This window comes from Salvelinus namaycush, chromosome 3 (genome assembly GCF_016432855.1).
Source record: "Salvelinus namaycush isolate Seneca chromosome 3, SaNama_1.0, whole genome shotgun sequence".
Lineage (NCBI taxonomy): Eukaryota > Metazoa > Chordata > Actinopteri > Salmoniformes > Salmonidae > Salvelinus > Salvelinus namaycush.
In genome coordinates this window covers 78,783,078-78,801,683 of record NC_052309.1, presented here as the reverse complement: position 1 = coordinate 78,801,683, position 18,606 = coordinate 78,783,078, and the positions used below count along the sequence as shown (strand labels likewise).

General features: G+C 42.8%; 1 protein-coding gene across 1 annotated transcript in view; it reads right to left on the bottom strand.

Moving 5' to 3' along the window:
* Positions 1–15,491: 15,491 nt before the first annotated feature.
* Positions 15,492–18,606, bottom strand: part of LOC120044633 (acid-sensing ion channel 2-like) — a 149,851-nt gene continuing 146,736 nt past the window's right edge. The window contains exons 7-10 of the mRNA XM_038989306.1: positions 18,282–18,373; positions 17,314–17,393; positions 16,294–16,362; positions 15,492–15,593 (exon numbers count right to left, since the gene is read on the bottom strand). Of these exons, the coding sequence (XP_038845234.1) occupies positions 15,492–15,593; positions 16,294–16,362; positions 17,314–17,393; positions 18,282–18,373 (343 nt within the window). The remainder of the gene's footprint in view (positions 15,594–16,293; positions 16,363–17,313; positions 17,394–18,281; positions 18,374–18,606) is intronic.

The window sequence follows — 18,606 nt, the reverse complement described above, 5'->3', positions numbered from 1 at the left end:
ATAGTTTTAAACTTTTGACTGGTACTGTATGTGTAAATGTATTTTGCAACACGCACGCAATGACGCTGTTCTAGTTTTGGTGCTATACCTATCATAGGCAGAAGTGTGGCATTAAGGAGGCTGCAAACATAGGTTTGGTTTGCTCCTAGCAGAACTCGGCTTGGAGAAGTGAATGTCTGTGCCTCGCATACTCCCTTAAGACCTTTGCTTGAAAATTTTGAAAGCAGCAATATTACAGTTTGTCCCTCTTGAGACGCAATAGTAACAAATAGCCAGTATACACGTCCTCATAATAGTCCGAATTAATCGAATATAAATCAGTTCATTTGGACTTATTTTGCCAAGGTCTTAGTGGCGCAATTTTACATTGAACTAAGATGTTTGGTGCAGTATTTCTCAAGTGAAAAAAAATGCATGAAAACTAGTCTTCTCTTGTTGAATGACAACAAACACTTAATTGAAGATTCCCGTCCATAGTTCCCACCATTTACAGATAAAAGGGTGTAGACTTTGGCTATCGAACTTCGACTTGCCTCACGGGAAAAAAAACTGCCGAACACCAAAACGAACAAAAACATCACACAATTTTGTCAGAATATATGCGCAAACAGTTTCAACTGGGAAACATGCAACATGCTTGATGACAGGCTTTTACGCAGCTACACTTCTGTGTGATGACTGTCCACGAGAATCAAAAATAGGTCAGATCAGGTTTGCAATGAATAACTTCAATCATACCCCCTCTCACCCATAGAGGGGGAAGGAAAGAATTAGTGGGGATTAACAACTCACGCCCTGTTGTAAATCAAGGGAGAAGATTCAGGCCTGCGCCCTCAAGATTCACCAAAGGAATGTGCCTTTTCTCAACAGACTTTTTCCCGCTACTGGAACAATATTTCTAACGTAGAACGTGGGGAATGGTCAGAGGCAATCTATAGAACACTAATGTCATTTTTTATGTTATTTTGCGATGTCATTAAAAATGTTATAAAGGAAATACTGTAACTTGGAAAGTATACCCACTACATATATGAAGTTTCCATACTATGAGTTGTGCATGTAATATGATACATGATGAAAGTGTTTTTGTTAAGAGAGGGATGTGATTTGAGAAGCTATAAGAGATAATTGTTTTCCATAACTTTGCACAGTGAGTAGTCACCGCCCCGGAGTGAGGTCAGGGAGTGTGCCAGCCTGCCGGAACCGCCCCTTTCCAGCACAATCTATAAATTATGGGTTAAGAAAAAACCACATGGGACCAGAAAAGTGTGAAGCTGCTGCTGTGGGTTTAAAGTGGTTTGAACTTTGAATCTCAACAGGAGGTGGAGACAATCACTGGTACGGCTGATTAACTGTCCTAAGTAAAGTATCTTCAAAAGTGAATTTAAGTAGGACCATCCTGTTACTCTGCTCAAACCATCGATATGGCTGGCTAGCCGATCTTCAAAGAAGCCTCTTCAAGAGTGAATGGAAGAAAAGTCAACTCTGTAGTTGTTTTCAGGACTACATGACAAGTCACTGGATACCGGTCAACTACGAAGAAGGAGTTGTTGGAACCATTTCGGACAATCAGAGCCTTACAAGCATGCCTCAAAGGCCCAATCCCCTTTCTAAGGCTGCCCTGTTCACCGAGAGACCCCGGCGAACCCTAAGTAAACTCAGCAAAAAAAGAAACATCCTCTTACTGTCAACTGCGTTTATTTTTAGCAAACTTAGCATGTGTAAATATTTGTATGAACATAACAAGATTCAACAACTGAGACATAAACTGAACAAGTTCCACAGACATGTGACTAACAGAAATTGAATAATGTGTCCCTGAACAAAGGGGGGGTCAAAATCAAAAGTAACAGTCAGTATCTGGTGTGGCCACCAGCTGCATTAAGTACTGCAGTGCATGTCTTCCTCATGGACTGCATCAGATTTGCCAGTTCTTGCTGTGAGATGTTACCCCACTCTTCCACCAAGGCACCTGCAAGTTCCCGGACATTTCTGGGGGGGAGTGGTGCTAGCCCTCACCCTCCAATCCAACAGGTCCCAGATGTGCTCGATGGGATTGAGATCTGGGCTCTTCGGTGGCCATGGCAGAACACTGACATTCCTGTCTTGCAGAAAATCACGCACAGAACAAGCAGTATGGCTGGTGGCATTTTCATGCTGGAATTCAGAGATCATTCTTTCATGAAATCACACATGAAAGACACCAAATTAAAGCTACACATGTTGTGAATCCAGCCAACATGTCTGATTTCAAAAAGGATTTACGGGGAAAGCACACCAAACAATTATGTTAGCTCAGTACATAGCCACAGAAAAACACAGCCATTTTCCCAGCAAAAGATAGTAGTAACAAAAAACAGAAATAAAGATAAAATGAATCACTAACCTTTGAACATCTTCATCAGATGACACTCATATGACATCATGTTACACAATACATTTATGTTTTGTTCGATAATGTGCATATTTATATCCACAAATCTCGGTTTACATTGGCGCCATGTTCAGAAATGCCTCCAAAATATCCGGAGTAATTACAGAGAGCCACGTCAAATAACAGAAATACTCATCATAAACTTTGATGAAAGATACATGTTTTACATATAATTAAAGATACACTTGTTCCTAATGCAACCGCTGTGTTAGATTTAAAAAAAACTTTACGTAAAAAGCACACCATGCAATAATCTGAGACGGCGCTCAGATGTAACAACATTTCTCCGCCATGTTGGAGTCAACAGAAATACGAAATTACATCATAAATATTCCCTTACCTTTGATTATCTTCATCAGAATGCAGTGCCAGGAATCCTAGTTCCACAATAAATCGTTGTTTTGTTCGATAATGTCCATTACTTATGTCCAATTAGCTAATTTTGCTAGCATGTGTAGTACACGTGTCCAAAGGCTCGCGCAGGTGCAGGCAAACGTCGGACGAAAACTTCAAAAAGTTATATTCCAGGTCGAATAAACTGGTCAAACTTAGTAGAGAATCAATCTTCAGGATGTTATCATTTATATCCAATAAGGTTCCAACTGGAGAATTCTTTTCAGTCTCTATAAGTAATGGAACGCAAGACGATATAATGAGGAAAGCGTGTGACCAAGAACTGGCAATCTGCCAGACCACTGACTCATTCCTCTTCCATCTGGTCCCACAACACAGCATAAGCTTCATTCCACGTTCTACTGACTGTTGAAATCTAGTGGAAGGCGTATGAAGTGCAAACAGATCCATATATTACAGGGAATTGAATAGGCGATGACTTTAACAACGACCACTCTCAGAATTTTCACTTCCTGTTTGGATTTTGTCTCAGGTTTTTGCCTGCCATATGAGTTCTGTTATACTCACAGACATCATTCAAACCGTTTTAGAAACTTCAGAGTGTTTTCTATCCAATACTAATAATAATATGCATATATTAGCATGTGGGACAGAGTAGGAGGCAGTTCACTATGGGCACGAAATTCATCCAAAAGTGAAAATGCTGCCCCCTATACCAAAGAAGTTAACGACCGTTCCACAGGTGCATGTTCATTAATTGTTTATGGTTCATTGAACAAGCATGGGAAACAGTGTTTAAACCCTTTACAAGGAAGATCTGTGAAGTTATTTGGATTTTTACAAATTATCTTTGAAAGACAGGGTCCTGAAAAAGGGACGTTTCTTTTTTTGCTGAGTTTATATGGTTACTGTTGGTGAGAGTAATTTCGGAATGTACTAATGTGAAGTGTCCCTCTCTCTCCCTCTCCATCTCTTCTTTAACAAGCATCAGTGTTGTTGTCATTCCGCTAGGGACCTGTTTTCAGCGTATTACGTCTCCAGTCAATAACCGGTGCAGAGTGTGTATGTTTATCCTGTGTTCCCATTTAATTAGCTAGTAAATAAATAATTAAACCAATTTTGTGTGGTAATGAATCATAAGTAAGGCTCGGGGTTTTGCAGATGCAAGGAGGTTATGACTGTTCAGAATGATGATATGATACAAGGGTATGATTAATAAGTTGACTGTTTATAGATGTGAGAGTTTAATTCGGGACATGGTAACTCTTTAAAGAATCACTCTCGTGGTGCCCCAGATCCTAATGAGTTAATTGCTACATGATTAAGTTAATTGGGTAACAATTAAACATGGCTAGTTAATTAATAAATAACAGTCTTCAGATTAATGTTGAAGTCAACATCTGACACTGCCAAACCCCCAGCTATACGAGCGTCAGCTATCACCGGTTAATGCTTGATGTGATTAAATCTAGGCCTTGGTCCTCTACAAAGTATCCAGAGTGACACCTAAAAATAGTGCATTTGAAGGAGTTTGTTAAAGATGTAAGTAAGATAAGAGTTTCTATATTAAGGATTTTGTTCCAAGATGTACGTAAGCATGTTGAATGGAATTTTAAAACTATGCAAACAAAATGTAATGCCTTCTGAAATTATCTGTGTATTTTTTTAAATGGGTAACACTTTATTTGGTTAGGTTGTGTAGATCATATAAAGATGGACTATCTATCAGCAACATGTCTATTGACTTTCTCTCCTTTACGACCACTTTACTGGTCGCCATTAGGTCCGCAAAGCTAGTGAGTCAGCTGCATGCACATGTCAGTTCACCAATCGTGCCTACAGTTTCCCCTGTATTTTTCCAAGGTTTCCTTGTAGCCCAACCTCGCATTTATGTTTAAAGTCAGAGGCAATTACATTTGTTTCACCTTGGAGCTTGTGGCTTCCATCCGCCGCCCTTCCCTTCTATGGAAGAAGAGCATCTCCACCGTTTGTGTCCAGTACATGCATTACGCATATACCTGGATTGAGCGAGAGCTTTGAACAAGAGCAACAACTCTTTGTGTCCTGGGCACCTCCCTGCTAGGGTGAGACCTCTCTCTCATCAATTGGATTGTGGAATTATTATATTGGTCTATAATAGCAAGGAGTTACAGACTCTGGAGGGCCTGAGGGCTCACTCCACCAGGGGTATGGCTACAGTACCTCTTGGGCACTATTCAAGGGTATCTCCTTACAGGATATTTGCGATGCAGCTTGTTTGGCATCCCCCACAGGAGGCTGCTGAGGGGAGGACGGCACATAAGTGGCTGGAATGGAGTGGTATCAAACCCTTTCCATTCCAGCCATTACTATGAGCCCATCTTCCCCAATTAAGGTGCCACCAACCTCCTGTGGCATCGCCTCATACATTTATGAGGTTCTACTGGCTTGACATCACTGCGCCTTCTTTGGCGCATACTGTCTTCAGTGTCGGGGCCTCTGAGGGTTGATATGTTGAGACTACCTGGCTTCAGAAAGCATGTTTGTGATACGGGAGTTGGATATCTCCCACATGCTAGATATCGAAACAAATAATTGAAAAATAACTCAAGGTTACTTGCGTAACCTAGGTTATCTGATATGAGTGAGATATCTCACTGCATACCCTTACTCGCAAGAGTGTGAGGAAGTTCAGCATGGTTGAGAATGATCGGAGGCGGGCAATTGGCTCCTTATAATGAGGGGAGGGGCTCACCTCATTCGGCACTTGACCTGTTTGTTTCCAACAGTTGTATGTAATTGGTTCTTCGAGCTTCTGAGATTCGGGTGAATCCCATTTGTGATATCTCATTCATAATATCAGAGAACCTGGGTTACGCAAGTAACATTACGTTTTTATTGTTGTTATTAATATAATTGCATATAAATCATTATTGCTAAGGCTTTCTTTGTTGCTTTTTCTTTGGATAGCGGGTAGTTTGTGAGTGTTACGAATTTAAGGGAGCGACGTCCCTGCCCTACGCCAGTCCCAGGCTCAGTTGGCCCTACTGTCAGTACCTGGTAAGGGCCCCTCCCAAGGTTATGACGTCCACTAATTACCTTGGAGCATTTTGGAGCTTATGGTTACCACACCATTGGATAGATTGAGCATGTAATCTTCACTATTGGTGGCGATGAGAGTGAAGCTGATGTTGTTGTTGCCTCTACCAAGTCTCTGGAGGAGTTTTACAGATCTGTTGAGGATTCCACCAAGAGCTGGGTTGAGACCCATGATGTCATGAGGGAATATTACAGCAAACTGGTTGAAATGAGGGATGCACACTAAATGTGAATATTGGTGAAAAGGACAGCAATATGTAAGTAAAACCATTACATTTCTCATGCTCTCCCATTGTTGTGGCTGCACATTTAATGAGGCTTTCAGTTAGCAGGCTCATAAATGTATGTCTTACATTATGACTGATGGCCACTAGATGGCAGAAGTACCAAACAACTAAAAATGTTTGACTGGATAGTTTGTATTTGTGTCATTATCTTAATATTGAATACCAAAGAGCTCTGCTAACCAGGTCATCAGGCCCTGAACCCTTCACTGCTGCTTGTGGGGCTCACAACGTGCATCAGGTAAAAACTGAGCTAGTCTACCTAAAAATCCAGTATTGGTGAATTTTTGTCGAAGTTGGTTTGTATATTGCCGTCCTAATGTTGGCATTAGCAGAAATGGTCACTGAGGCAAAGTGACTGACAATCCTTCTATGCTAGGGGGTTGGTCAAGTGGGTGCCCCTGTCCTTCATTAGCAGAGTGCTTCATTAGCCCAGCTAGATGCCTGTACCAAATGCCATTGATTTCCCTGGGCCTCATTAAGATTAAAGTTATAAAGATGCCCATTAAGTCTATGGTTGTGATTACATTTGCGATCAGCTCTTCAAAGCCATAAACAGGAGTGACAAGTGATTTAATATGACTTAACCTCTGGTCAGAGACAACAAGCTGCTGGGTGGAATAAGGGATAGGCTGATTACCACTGGGCGGCTGTAAGCACAGGCTGGTTAGTGACGCGGTCATGGCTGAGAGAAAGTCACCCTATTCAACAGCAGTCTCCCAGGCACCTGCTATCTAACTAGTCCTCACTGTCTCAGAGGTGTTTGTAAAGGCACGGACATTGAGCAGTATGTGGCTGCCCACTGGGAAAAACTGGTTGCATCAACGTTGTTTCCTCGTTTTAACAAACAAAAGTAATGCGATGACGTTGAATCACCGTGGGAACTGATTGGATTTGCAAAAAGTCAGCAACGTCAGGGAATTTAAAAAAAAAATCCACCTAAATCCAATGACATGGTGAAATGTTTTGTTGATTTCAAGTTAAATTCTTGTTAGTTTACAACTCAACCAAATTTAAACCAAAACTAGACATTGAAATGATGTCTGTGGCAGGTAAGTTCCTATCTATAGTGGAGTTATTTGTCATGGCCTGATGAGGTGAACAAATCCTTCATTCATTCTGACAAACCACAAGTGAGTTACGTTGAATAAAGGAATTATTTTGGTTTCAGGCATGAAGGATGAACTGCTGCCAAGGTGAGTCACAAACAGGTAGAAATTGAAATAGTGTAGATGTAAATAACAGATGATTTCGAGTTGTATGACTCAAGTTGGAACTTTTACTTCGATCCCAAGCTGGCAGCAAATGGCAAACATTCTGATAAACAGGAAATGTATTATGGTACCAATATCAGTTGTGCGAGTAAGTATATATATACAAAAGTATGTGACACCACTTCAAATGAGTGGATTCGGCTATAAAAGCCACACCCGTTGCTGACAACTGATACAATTTAGCACACAGCTATGCAATCTCCATAGATAAACATTGACAGTAGAATGGCCTTACTGACTCTCAACGTGGCACCGTCATAGGATGCCACCTTTCCAACAAGTCAGTTCATAAAATGTCTGCTGCCCTGCTAGAGCTGCCCCAGTCAACTGTAAGTGCTGTTATTGTGAAGTGGAAATGTCTAGGAGCAACAAAGGCTCAGTGGCGAAGTGGTAGGCCACTCAAGCTCACAGAACGGGAACATCAGGTATTGAAATGCGTAGTGCATAAAAATTGTCTGTCCTCGGTTGCAACACACACTACAGAGTTCCAAACTGCCTCTGGAAGCAACGCCAGCACAAGAACTGTTCGTCGGAAGCTTCATGAAATGGGTTTTCATGGCCGAGTAGCCACACACAAGCCTAAGATCACCATGCGCAATGCCAAGCGTCAGCTGGAGTGGTGTAAACCGCGCCACCATTGGACTGGAGCACGATGAATCACACTTCACCATCTGGCCGTCCGACCGACGCATCTAGGTTTGGCGGATGCCAGGTGAATGCTATCTGCCCCAGTCCATAGTGCCAAATGTAAACTTTGGCGGAGGAGGAATAATGGTCTTTTGGCTGTTTTTCGAGGTTCGGGCTAGGCCCGTTAGTTCCAGTGAAGGGAAATCTTAACGCTACATCATACAATGACATTCTAGACGATTCTGTGCTTCCAACTTTGTGGCAACAGTTTGGGGAAGGCCATTTCCTGTTTCAGCATGGCAATGTCCCCGTGCACAAAGCAAGGCCCAGACAGAAATGGTTGTCGAGTTCGATGTGGGAAAACTTGACTGGCCTGCACAGAGCCCTGACCTCAACTCAATCGAACACCTTTGGGAACAATTGGAACGCCGACTACGAGCCAGGCCTAATCGTCCAACATCAGTGCACAACCTCACTAATGCTCGTGGTTGAATGGAAGCAAGAACCTGCAGCAATGTTCCAACATCTAGTGGAAAGCCTTCCCAGAAGAGTGGAGGCTGTTATAGCAGCAAAGGGGGTACCAACTCCATATTAATGCCCATGATTTTGGAATGAGATGTTCGACAAGCATGTGCCCACATACTTTTGGTCAAGTAGTGTATTTGAAAACCCAAATACTGTGGTGCATCTCAGGTTCATTACTTCTCACTCTGGCAGTTTGTGGACTGACTGGCACAACACAGGAGTTTGAATTTGAAATGTTGAAATATTCCTCCTGCCTATTTTTACTTAGCAAACTATGATAACTGCATGGCCTGACCTGTACTAGTGGCTTTGTTCAGCTTGACTATTCTTTTTCTCCCCATGTCTTTCTATCTTAAACCCCATATCTAACATATGTGCATGTTCCCCACTCACCGTATCTCCCTCCTCTGTAACTCCCCACCCCTCTGCCTCCTGCTTCCCGTCTGATTGATAGTATCTCTATCCATGGGGAAAGTGTAATTAACTCTGAGCAGAGCTTGAATAGATAATCAAAAGGGGACTATCGCGCTCTCAGTGAAAAATAAAAATAAATCAAAAAATGAAGTAATCAAATCAGATTTTATTTGTCACATACACATGGTTAGCAGATGGTAATGCGAGTCTAGTGAAATGCTTGTGCTTCTAGTTCCGACAATGCAGTAATAACCAACGAGTAATCTAACCTAACAATTTCACAACAACTACCGTATACACACAAGTGTAAAGGGATGAAGAATATGTACATAAAAATATATGAATGAGTGATGGTACAGAACGGCATAGGCAAGATGCAGTAGATGGTATAGAGTACAGTATATACTTTCTACCCTCTCCACTACTGTCCCGTCGATGTGGATAGGGGGGTGCTCCCTCTGCTGTTTCCTGAAGTCCACGATCATCTCCTTTGTTTTGTTGACGTTGAGTGTGAGGTTATTTTCCTGACACCACACTCCAAGGGCCCTCACCTCCTCCCTGTAGGCCGTCTCGTCGCGGTTGGTAATCAAGCCTACCGCTGTAGTGTTGTCTGCAAACTTGATTTTTGAGTTGGAGGCGTGCATGGCCACGCAGTCGTGGGTGAACAGGGAGTACAGGAGAGGGCTCAGAACGCACCCTTGTGGGGCCCCAGTGTTGAGGATCAGCGGGGTGGAGATGTTGTTACCTACCCTCACCACCTGGGGGGCGGCCCGTCAGGAAGTCCAGTACCCAGTTGCACAGGGCGGGGTCGAGACCCAGGGTCTCGAGCTTGATGACGAGTTTGGAGGGTACTATGGTGTTAAATGCTGAGCTGTAGTCGATGAACAGCATTCTCACTTAGGTATTCCTCTTGTCCAGATGGGTTACGGCAGTGTGCAGTGTGGTTGCGATTGCGTCGTCTGTGGACCTATTGGGGCGGTAAGCAAATTGGAGTGGGTCTAGGGTGTCAGGTAGGGTGGAGGTGATATGGTCCTTGACTAGTCTTTCAAAGCACTTCATGATGACGGAAGTGAGTGCTACGGGGCGGTAGTCGTTTAGCTCAGTTACCTTAGCTTTCTCGGGAACAGGAACAATGGTGGCCCTCTTGAAGCATGTGGGAACAGCAGACTGGGATAAGGATTGATTGAATATGTCCGTAAACACACCAGCCAGCTGGTCTGTGCATGCTCTGAGGACGCGGCTGGGGATGCCGTCTGGGCCTGCAGCCTTGCGAGGGTTAACACGTTTAAATGTTTTACTCACGTTGGCTGCAGTGAAGGAGAGTCTGCAGGTTTTGTTAGCGGGCCGTGTCAGTGTCCTCAATTTGTCCTCAAAGCGAGCAAAGAAGTTGTTTAGTCTGTCTGGGAGCAAGACATCCTGGTCCGCGACGGGGCTGGTTTTCTTTTTGTAATCCGTGATTGATTGTAGACCCTGCCACATACCTCTTGTGTCTGAGCCGTTGAATTGCGACTCTACTTTGTCTCTATACTGGGACTTAGCTTGTTTGATTGCCTTGCGGAGGGAATAGCTACACTGTTTGTATTCGGTCATGTTTCCGGTCACCTTGCCTAGTTAAAAGCAGTGGTTCGCGCTTTCAGTTTCGCGCGAATGCTGCCATCAATCCACAGTTTCTGGTTTGGGAATGTTTTAATAGTTGCTGTGAATACGACATCGCCGATGCACTTGCTAATAAACTCGCTCACCGAAAGAGCGTATTCGTCAATGTTGATGTTTGATATAATGCGGAACATATCCCAATCCACGTGATTGAAGCGTGGAATCAGATTGGTCAGACCAGCGATGAACAGACCTGAGCGTGGGAGCTTCCTATTTTAGTCTCTGTCTATAGGCTGGGAGCAACAAAATGGAGTTGTGGTCAGCTTTTCTGAAAGGAGGGCGGGGGAGGGCCTTATATGCATTGCGGAAGTTAGAATAACAATGGTCCAGGATTTTACCAGCCCTGGTAGCACAATCGATATGCTTATAGAATTTAGGGAGTCTTGTTTTCAGATTAGCCTTGTTAAAATCCCCAGCTACAATAAATGCAGCCTCAGGATATGTGGTTTCCAGTTTACATAGAGTCAGATAAAGTTTGTTCAGGGCCATCGATGTGTCTGCTTGGGGGGGAATATATGCGGCTGTGATTATAATCGAAGAGAATTCTCTTGGTAGATAAGTAAGCTTCCTTTATGCGACATAATTTTGAGTGCGAACCCATCACACCTTTTGTTTGTCAGAGCTTGAATAGAGCCTGAGTAGATGTGTTGCATGTGATAGATTCAAAATAAATTCTCATATGCTGCTTGCAAAATATTGATATTCAACATTACCAACAGATTATTTTAAATCAATTTCTATGCAACAAAAGAAATATCAAGCACCATGGTAAACAAAAATGATAACAACAGCAGTCCCATGATCTAAGCCCTAATTAGGTCTTTCAAGATGATCTAGAATTGCTGCCTCAGAATATGCATTCGCTTTGTACAAATCTATAGGCCACTGTGTCAAGTTTTCTAAGCAGTGGAAAATTGTCTCTACATTTCCACCCTGCCTTGCATGAAAACAGTCTCCACCGCAGGACCTCCGGCAATGTCTGTCTAAAGCCGAAAAGATGCCCAGTGAACTCCGGATGAACCCAGGCCTGTCTCTGTCTCTGAGGGCACTGCAGCATAGACACTGGCTCATGTGTTGATACTGTTCCTCCTGGGCAAAAATGGTTGTCATATTGTTTCTAGATTAATTCATCACAAAGTCATGAACACACACAGGTTTTCTCTGTTTAACCCTGGTTTGAACAAAACATCCACAAAACGGTTTCAAAATGTATAATCTATTTCTCCATTAATCTAAATTGTATGCTCGACTGACATCTTTGCCCATGTGTGTTGGTGCATTCTCACCAAGATCTTTTGCTAACCCATTTTAACACTGCCTATGCAATAACCTAAGTGAGAAAAATCTATACAGGTAACAAAGTTCCTTAATTACACATCCATCAACCTAATCAATGTGTAAATATTCTCAGGTCACCGTCTACTGGCAGATTGCTTTTTCTGGCAATACTCTACAAGTAAATCAAGTGCACACACAATTCACTGTATCAGCAGCATGAGCTAAATGAACTGCATAACATTTGTGTTTTGTAGGACGTTGTCATCCATAAATAATATGATTTGTAGATCCTGGGGTTGAACTCTAATATTATAAGACACTTGTATTAATGGAACAACAGGGCACCCAGAGGGAAGACGCAGACACAGCTCTTGATACAGACAGTGCAAATAGCTGGCAGGAGTTCCTGGAGAGTGCTGATGCAAAATAGAACCTGACCAGCAGCACAAAATGGCTTTCAAGTGAATTTTCTCCCTCAGTCTGTCTACTAGTACTGCTCTGCTTGGAGGAGTCCTCTGGTGTCCTGACTGCTGTTATCACTGGGAGCTGAGAGGAGGACATTTCAGTGCACATTAAGTCTGTGTAGTAGAGATGTCAGAGTGAAATAGGATCACCTCTTTACATTTCTAACACCACAACACACTAGGCGCTGATGCCTTTTCCCAAGCTCCAACCCCTCCCCACAAACCACAAGCACTGTATGACAGAGTATTATGCTTGTGGTCTGCACGATGGATCCTCTTACAAAGCTATGAAGAAATGAGTGATACGTCTACACAAGAAGGCAAACACGACAGGACCCCGCAGCAAAAACTTTTGTTTAATCGTTTCACATTAAAAACACATACTGTACGCTGCATCACAAAATGAAAAAGCAGTCCTGCAATAACAATAGAAACCAGAAGAGAAGTAACAACCAGTGGCATTTTCACTGAGACTCAGTATGTGTCCCATAGTAGTTCACCTCTCTCCATGGACAGATCTATACAGTAGGTGAGAAGCAGGGGAGTACTGGGACCAGAAATTGGCTCTCGCATTTGTAATATACCGGCCCATTTTTTCCCTTGAGGCCCTCACACCGGTCCATATTTTTCCTCAAGGTCAAATAATGATAATTTTGCAAATTTCGGGCAAATGCCAGATGGCAAGTCCGCCCCTGGAGATGGCTGAGGTCACTGCTAAAGGAGACATGATAAGCCATACATGAGAGATTAGATTACACACAGCAGGTCAACAACATACAGGAAATCATAGTTCACAAAGCACTTGGAGTTCATTCCCACCTGTACTGTACATTATAACGATGACATAGTAGAAGTTTTGTCACATACACCGGATAGGTGCAGTCAAATGTGTTGTTTTACAGGGTCAGCCATAGTAGTACGGCGCCCCTGGAGCAAATTAGGTTTAGCTGCCTGACTCAAGGGCACATCGACAGATTTTTCACCTTGTCGGCTTGGGTATTCAAACCAGCGACCTTTCGGTTAATGGCCCAACACGCTAACTGCTAGGCTACCTGCCGCCTGTCTGAATAATCATGGCTAATTGATATGCTACTCTGGATGGATGTACTCGTCATATCATAGTGATGCAATATGGCCCCTTTTAGTGTGATGGCACTAGATGGGAGGGGTGTTAAAGAAACATGAAGTGTGAACCAAATCCTTTTTGAGATGGACTCAGACCAGTCAGTGTTTCATGTCAGGGCTTTGGATAGTCCTTTGTCACTTTTGAGAACAGAAAAACACCTGTGGTTTTCACACCACCCATGGTTTGGTGATTTTGATTTTAACTGGTTATTAAATGTGTTTGGTTGGGGCTATTGTCTATTAAAAAAATATTGGGCAATTTGACAAAGCTTGTGTCTTTCAGTCAGAGATGGACAATAGTCCCGGCAAAGTCTGCAGGCTACCGTTTCTGCAAACGACAGGTTTTACATGTTGGGCTTGATTATTTGAACCCGTTGTGTTAGTATTACCCTGCTCTGTTAGCAAATTTGTATTTGCTTCAAATGAAAATGTCAACCAGTCATAAGTCGGTTCATGTAAGTCCTTCTTCAATAACATGTCCACTGTAGACAGGACAGAACACTGTCTCGTATCCATTTTGGTTTGCCACAACACCAACATTAACATCACAATACAACACACCCTGTATCCTCAAATGAATCAGAAGATCATTTCCCCTCATCTGAATCTACATCGGTGCAATTTTTATCATCCAAACATTATTTCCATTAATAGAACCGTGATTATCATGGAAATTAAATTTTCAATTCAATTCAATTTCTAGCTGGGCTATCTCCATGTAAGGGCCAAGACCATTATGTAAAATATGATGAGTTGGGAGTCCATCAGTTCTCACCAGACAACACACCCACATCATGCAGCTGAAATGAAACTAAACCCCCTCAGCATGTTCATTTATGAGCGACATTTGTACTCTGCTTGTATTCTGCCAGGTAAACAATGTCATACTCCACCTCTCTGGTTTTGGCTCAGCCTCAGTCATCAATGAGTGCTTTTACCCCACTGAGGTGGGGCCGCCAAGAGGCAAGCGTTTAATAATTTACATGAGTTTACACATAGGAATATGGCACCTGTTTAATATGTTGTTAAGAAGCAGCTCAGTACCTTGCCTTCCCTCGGCGTACTAACCTTGTGGTAAATTGATAGGAGTGGAATCAATAGAACGGATGCATTAAACAACAAAATAAATAACCGAACGCAAAACAGTCATTTTGGAATTGATTCTTTAGAATGCTCATGTTTTCCCAATATGAATGCAAATACAGTCCCAACACCCCTTCCCGTAGATATACAACTTGCCACCTAAGAAAACAGTGCATCAACAAAATGGAACTGCCTTAGATGGATGTGTCATATGAAATATGTTATAGTGAACCATGTTCAATCTATACATTCTATTTCTATAGCTGGCCTCATCTCATAGGCACGGAGAGAGACAGAGAGAGAGAGAGAGAGAGACAGGGCAAATGTACAGTAAAGCAACACGGCAATCCAGTGTCAGCCAATCAGCATCACCAAAGAGAGAAACCGTCTCCGAGAGGAAGCAGCGCATGCAACTTGGACAGTTCACAGCAACTGTTATGGTACAATGTCTGGCAGTACTGACCGATGGGTGACTAGAGAATACACATGTCTAGGACAGAGATGAGTCCCTTCCCGTTAGGTTTACAGTGTAGTCTGTCTGTCTGTGAACTGGAGAAGACCTATGAGTCAGGTAGATGAGCACGTGAGGGGGAGGGGAGGCGGCTGTCCTCCTCCAGCAGTACAGTAACAGTTCCAGTAACAGAGAGCACCAGTAAGTCCAGGTGACAGCTCCTTAATCCCCATTAGTGCTACAGTGACAGTGTGGAGGGGAGGCCCAGCCCAGTCTAGCCCAACCCAGCCACCCTTTCCTCTGACCAGCCACGCATCCTCCCCACCAAAGTCACTATCATTCTGTCCTGGTAGCCTGTGGAAGAGGCTGCTGCTCACTGGCTCCCCGTGTGGTGGTGGCTCACAGTGGCCTTGCCTGGTGTGTGTGTGGAGCTGGGCTGGGGGCTCAGCAAGCGATCTCCTCCAGCGTGCCCAGGGTGGTCTGTAGGGGGACGCTCACCGTGTGGCTGATGGCCTCCGAGTGGTTCGCCACCGGGTCACAGGAACTCTGAGGTAGGGTGACACACACATATGCGTGTAGTACACTTATACACATGCACACGTCTACACTGCACCCCACTGCTGGCTTGCCACTGAAGCTAAGCAGGGTTTGTCATGGATGGGAGACCAGATGCTGCTGGAAGTGGTGTTGGAGGGCCAATAGGAGGCACTCTTTCCTCTGGTCTGAAAAAAGATCCCAATGTCCCAGGGCAGTGATTGGGGACATTACCCTGTGCAGAGTGCCATCTTTAAGATGCGATGTTAAAAGGGTGTCCTGACTCTCTGTGGTCACTAACAATCTTATGGCACTTATCGTAAGAGTAGGGGTGTTAACCCTGGTGTACTGGCTACATACCCAATCTGGCCCTCATGCCATCATGTACACCTAATCATCCAATTGGCTCATCCATCCTCTCCCCTTTAACTATTCCCCAGGTTGTTGCTGTATGTGAGAATGTGTTCTCATTCAACTCACCTGGTTAATTAAAATTAAAATACACTGAGTGACATTTTGACACGATTCAGTAGGAGAGATCTCATCTCCTTTCTTGTCAATAACTGAGAATTAGATTGGGATAGCTGTCTGGCACAGAATAACATAAATCATATTGAGGTTTAGCTGGATGCTAAGCCATAAATACAATATAAAACATTTTCCAAACAGTGTGACAGTCCAGTTTGTCATCTGATTAACCTGATGACCTTACCACGTCCTCTCCGTGGCTCTCCTCCTCGTCGTCTCGGCTCAGTAGGTCCAGCAACTTGTCCTTCACCACCTGACAACATATATATGTAACACACATTATCAGGGTCATAAGGACATACACAGTATCACAGAATGATTCATGAAGTGTGGTTTTTACATGCTGTGGTAACTTATGACCAATTTAGTTTAAGGTGAATTTTAACTGTTATAATTGGCACCATAAATAATACAGTAGGTGTAGACTTTACCATGAAATGCTTGCTTACGAGCTCTTCCCAACGATGCAGAGTTAAAAAATAATAATAAAAAGAAAACTAGGAATATAAGAGGAATAAAATACACAAGCATGGAGCTATGTACAGGGAGTACCAGAACCGGATCACTGTGCAGGGGTACCAGGTATTTGAGGTAGATATGTACATGAAGGCATGGTAAAGTGACTAGGCATCAGCATATGTAATTATATCTTGACTCAAGGCCAAACGTCACCGAGGCTGTTATTTTAGTGGCGGTCTTTAAAACCACAGCCAGAGCAGCAGCTCTCTCTGTCTGCGACAAAACACCCCGCACAGGCTCCCCATTAAAACATGAGAAAGGTTTGAAAATAAATACTTCTCATGTGTATTTCTAAAGCCCAGAGGGCCCAGAATGACTGGTTTGTCCTTGGCAGAGCTCCAAGCAGACCAAAGCAGTAGGAGAGAGAGACCAACGTCTGAGCTGACTTAATGAAAAGACTGATCACGCACCTCAATCACTCAGCCCAGACAGATATATGGCAAGGCTCTTTCGTCTCAACAATTTAAATGTGAATGTGAATATGTGTGTGTGTGTGATTGGCCTTGAGTCTGTAGAGAAATGTGTGCGTAACCGATTAAACTGGTGTCTCTGATATGAATTGTTATTCATGTTTTAGTTATTATTTCTTCCGCCAAACATAACTGTCTGTGAGAGTGTTTGATAATGCGTTTGTGAGAATGTGTGTGTTTGGAAGTTTCTACATGGCGTGTGTTCCATGTCTGACCTCATAGGCGTAGTCAAATAGCTCCAGGATGGTAAGGATACTGGCCCCGATGAACAGACCCATCTGACCACCTATATCACCTGGAAGATCAACAATACACAGTTAGAGAGAGGAGAGAGAGAGCGTGCACGCGAGAGAGAGAGCTAGCAAGCACTGGAAACCCAAGAGCTGAACCCTGAAAAGAATCCCCTATGCCAGCTATTGAAAACACTAAACAACTATATTATCCAAACACACAGGGAAATCAATCAAATTGTTACAGAAATGAAATCCTCCTAATTGGGAAAATGAAACAAAAATACTGAATAAACTAAATTGCTATTTGGCCCTCAAAACAGAATTCAAAAATGCAGAATATCTCTACTCTGTCAGAGACACAAAACAGAGACAGATCCTGACCAAATACAGGCTCAGGGAACACCAACTGACTATAGAAAAGGGAGACACAAAAAGACATGGCTACCCAAAGAAGAGCATCTATGTGGTCACTGCATTACAGGGGAGGTAGAGACAGAGATGCACTTTTTCCTGTGAAATACTCCCAAAAAAGATAATAATTTTTCAAGAAAATATCTCAATCAATTCCCAACTTCTGTGCATTTACTAATGACATTATTATGGGGGAGGGAGAAACCGCACATATTACTGCCAGATACAGTATGTATATGATTGTCATAGCCTGACTTCCCATAACCATTAATTCCCTGAAGTATTTACATTGAATATAACTGACAGTAATATATAGTGTAACCATCATCCATGTACATGTTGTTCTTTATTTATTAGCCATTCTTTCTTTTTCTTTTTATAATCTTATTTTTATTTAATTAAATGTATCTTAATGTGAATTTTAGAGAGAGAGAGAGAGTGGAGATGGAGAGAGAGAGAGGAGATGGAGAGCGAGAGCCAGAGCGAGAGAGAGAGAGGGGAAGAAGATAGGAAGGTAATAGCTAGATAGTTGACTATACCCAGTAAGCCTGCCACTTCGTAGGCTTTCTTCTGCTCAATGGTCTCATAGTTCAAGGCCTCAAAGAACACATCCAGGACTAGGATGTTATCCCTAAAAGAGACATCGATAAGATCAGATAACACTTCAATCATGTTAAAGAGAAGACAATACATTTATCTTGATATTGTCATCCTATTTAACTATCAATCAATGCACTGGTAAGTCATCAGTCATTCTTCACACCGTCAGTCTAAATCCATCAGTTTTTTTAATTGTATTTTTTGAAAGTTTTATTAACCATCAGTCTTTTCAAAGTTTGTTAATCTTTCTGTCAATGGGGAAAT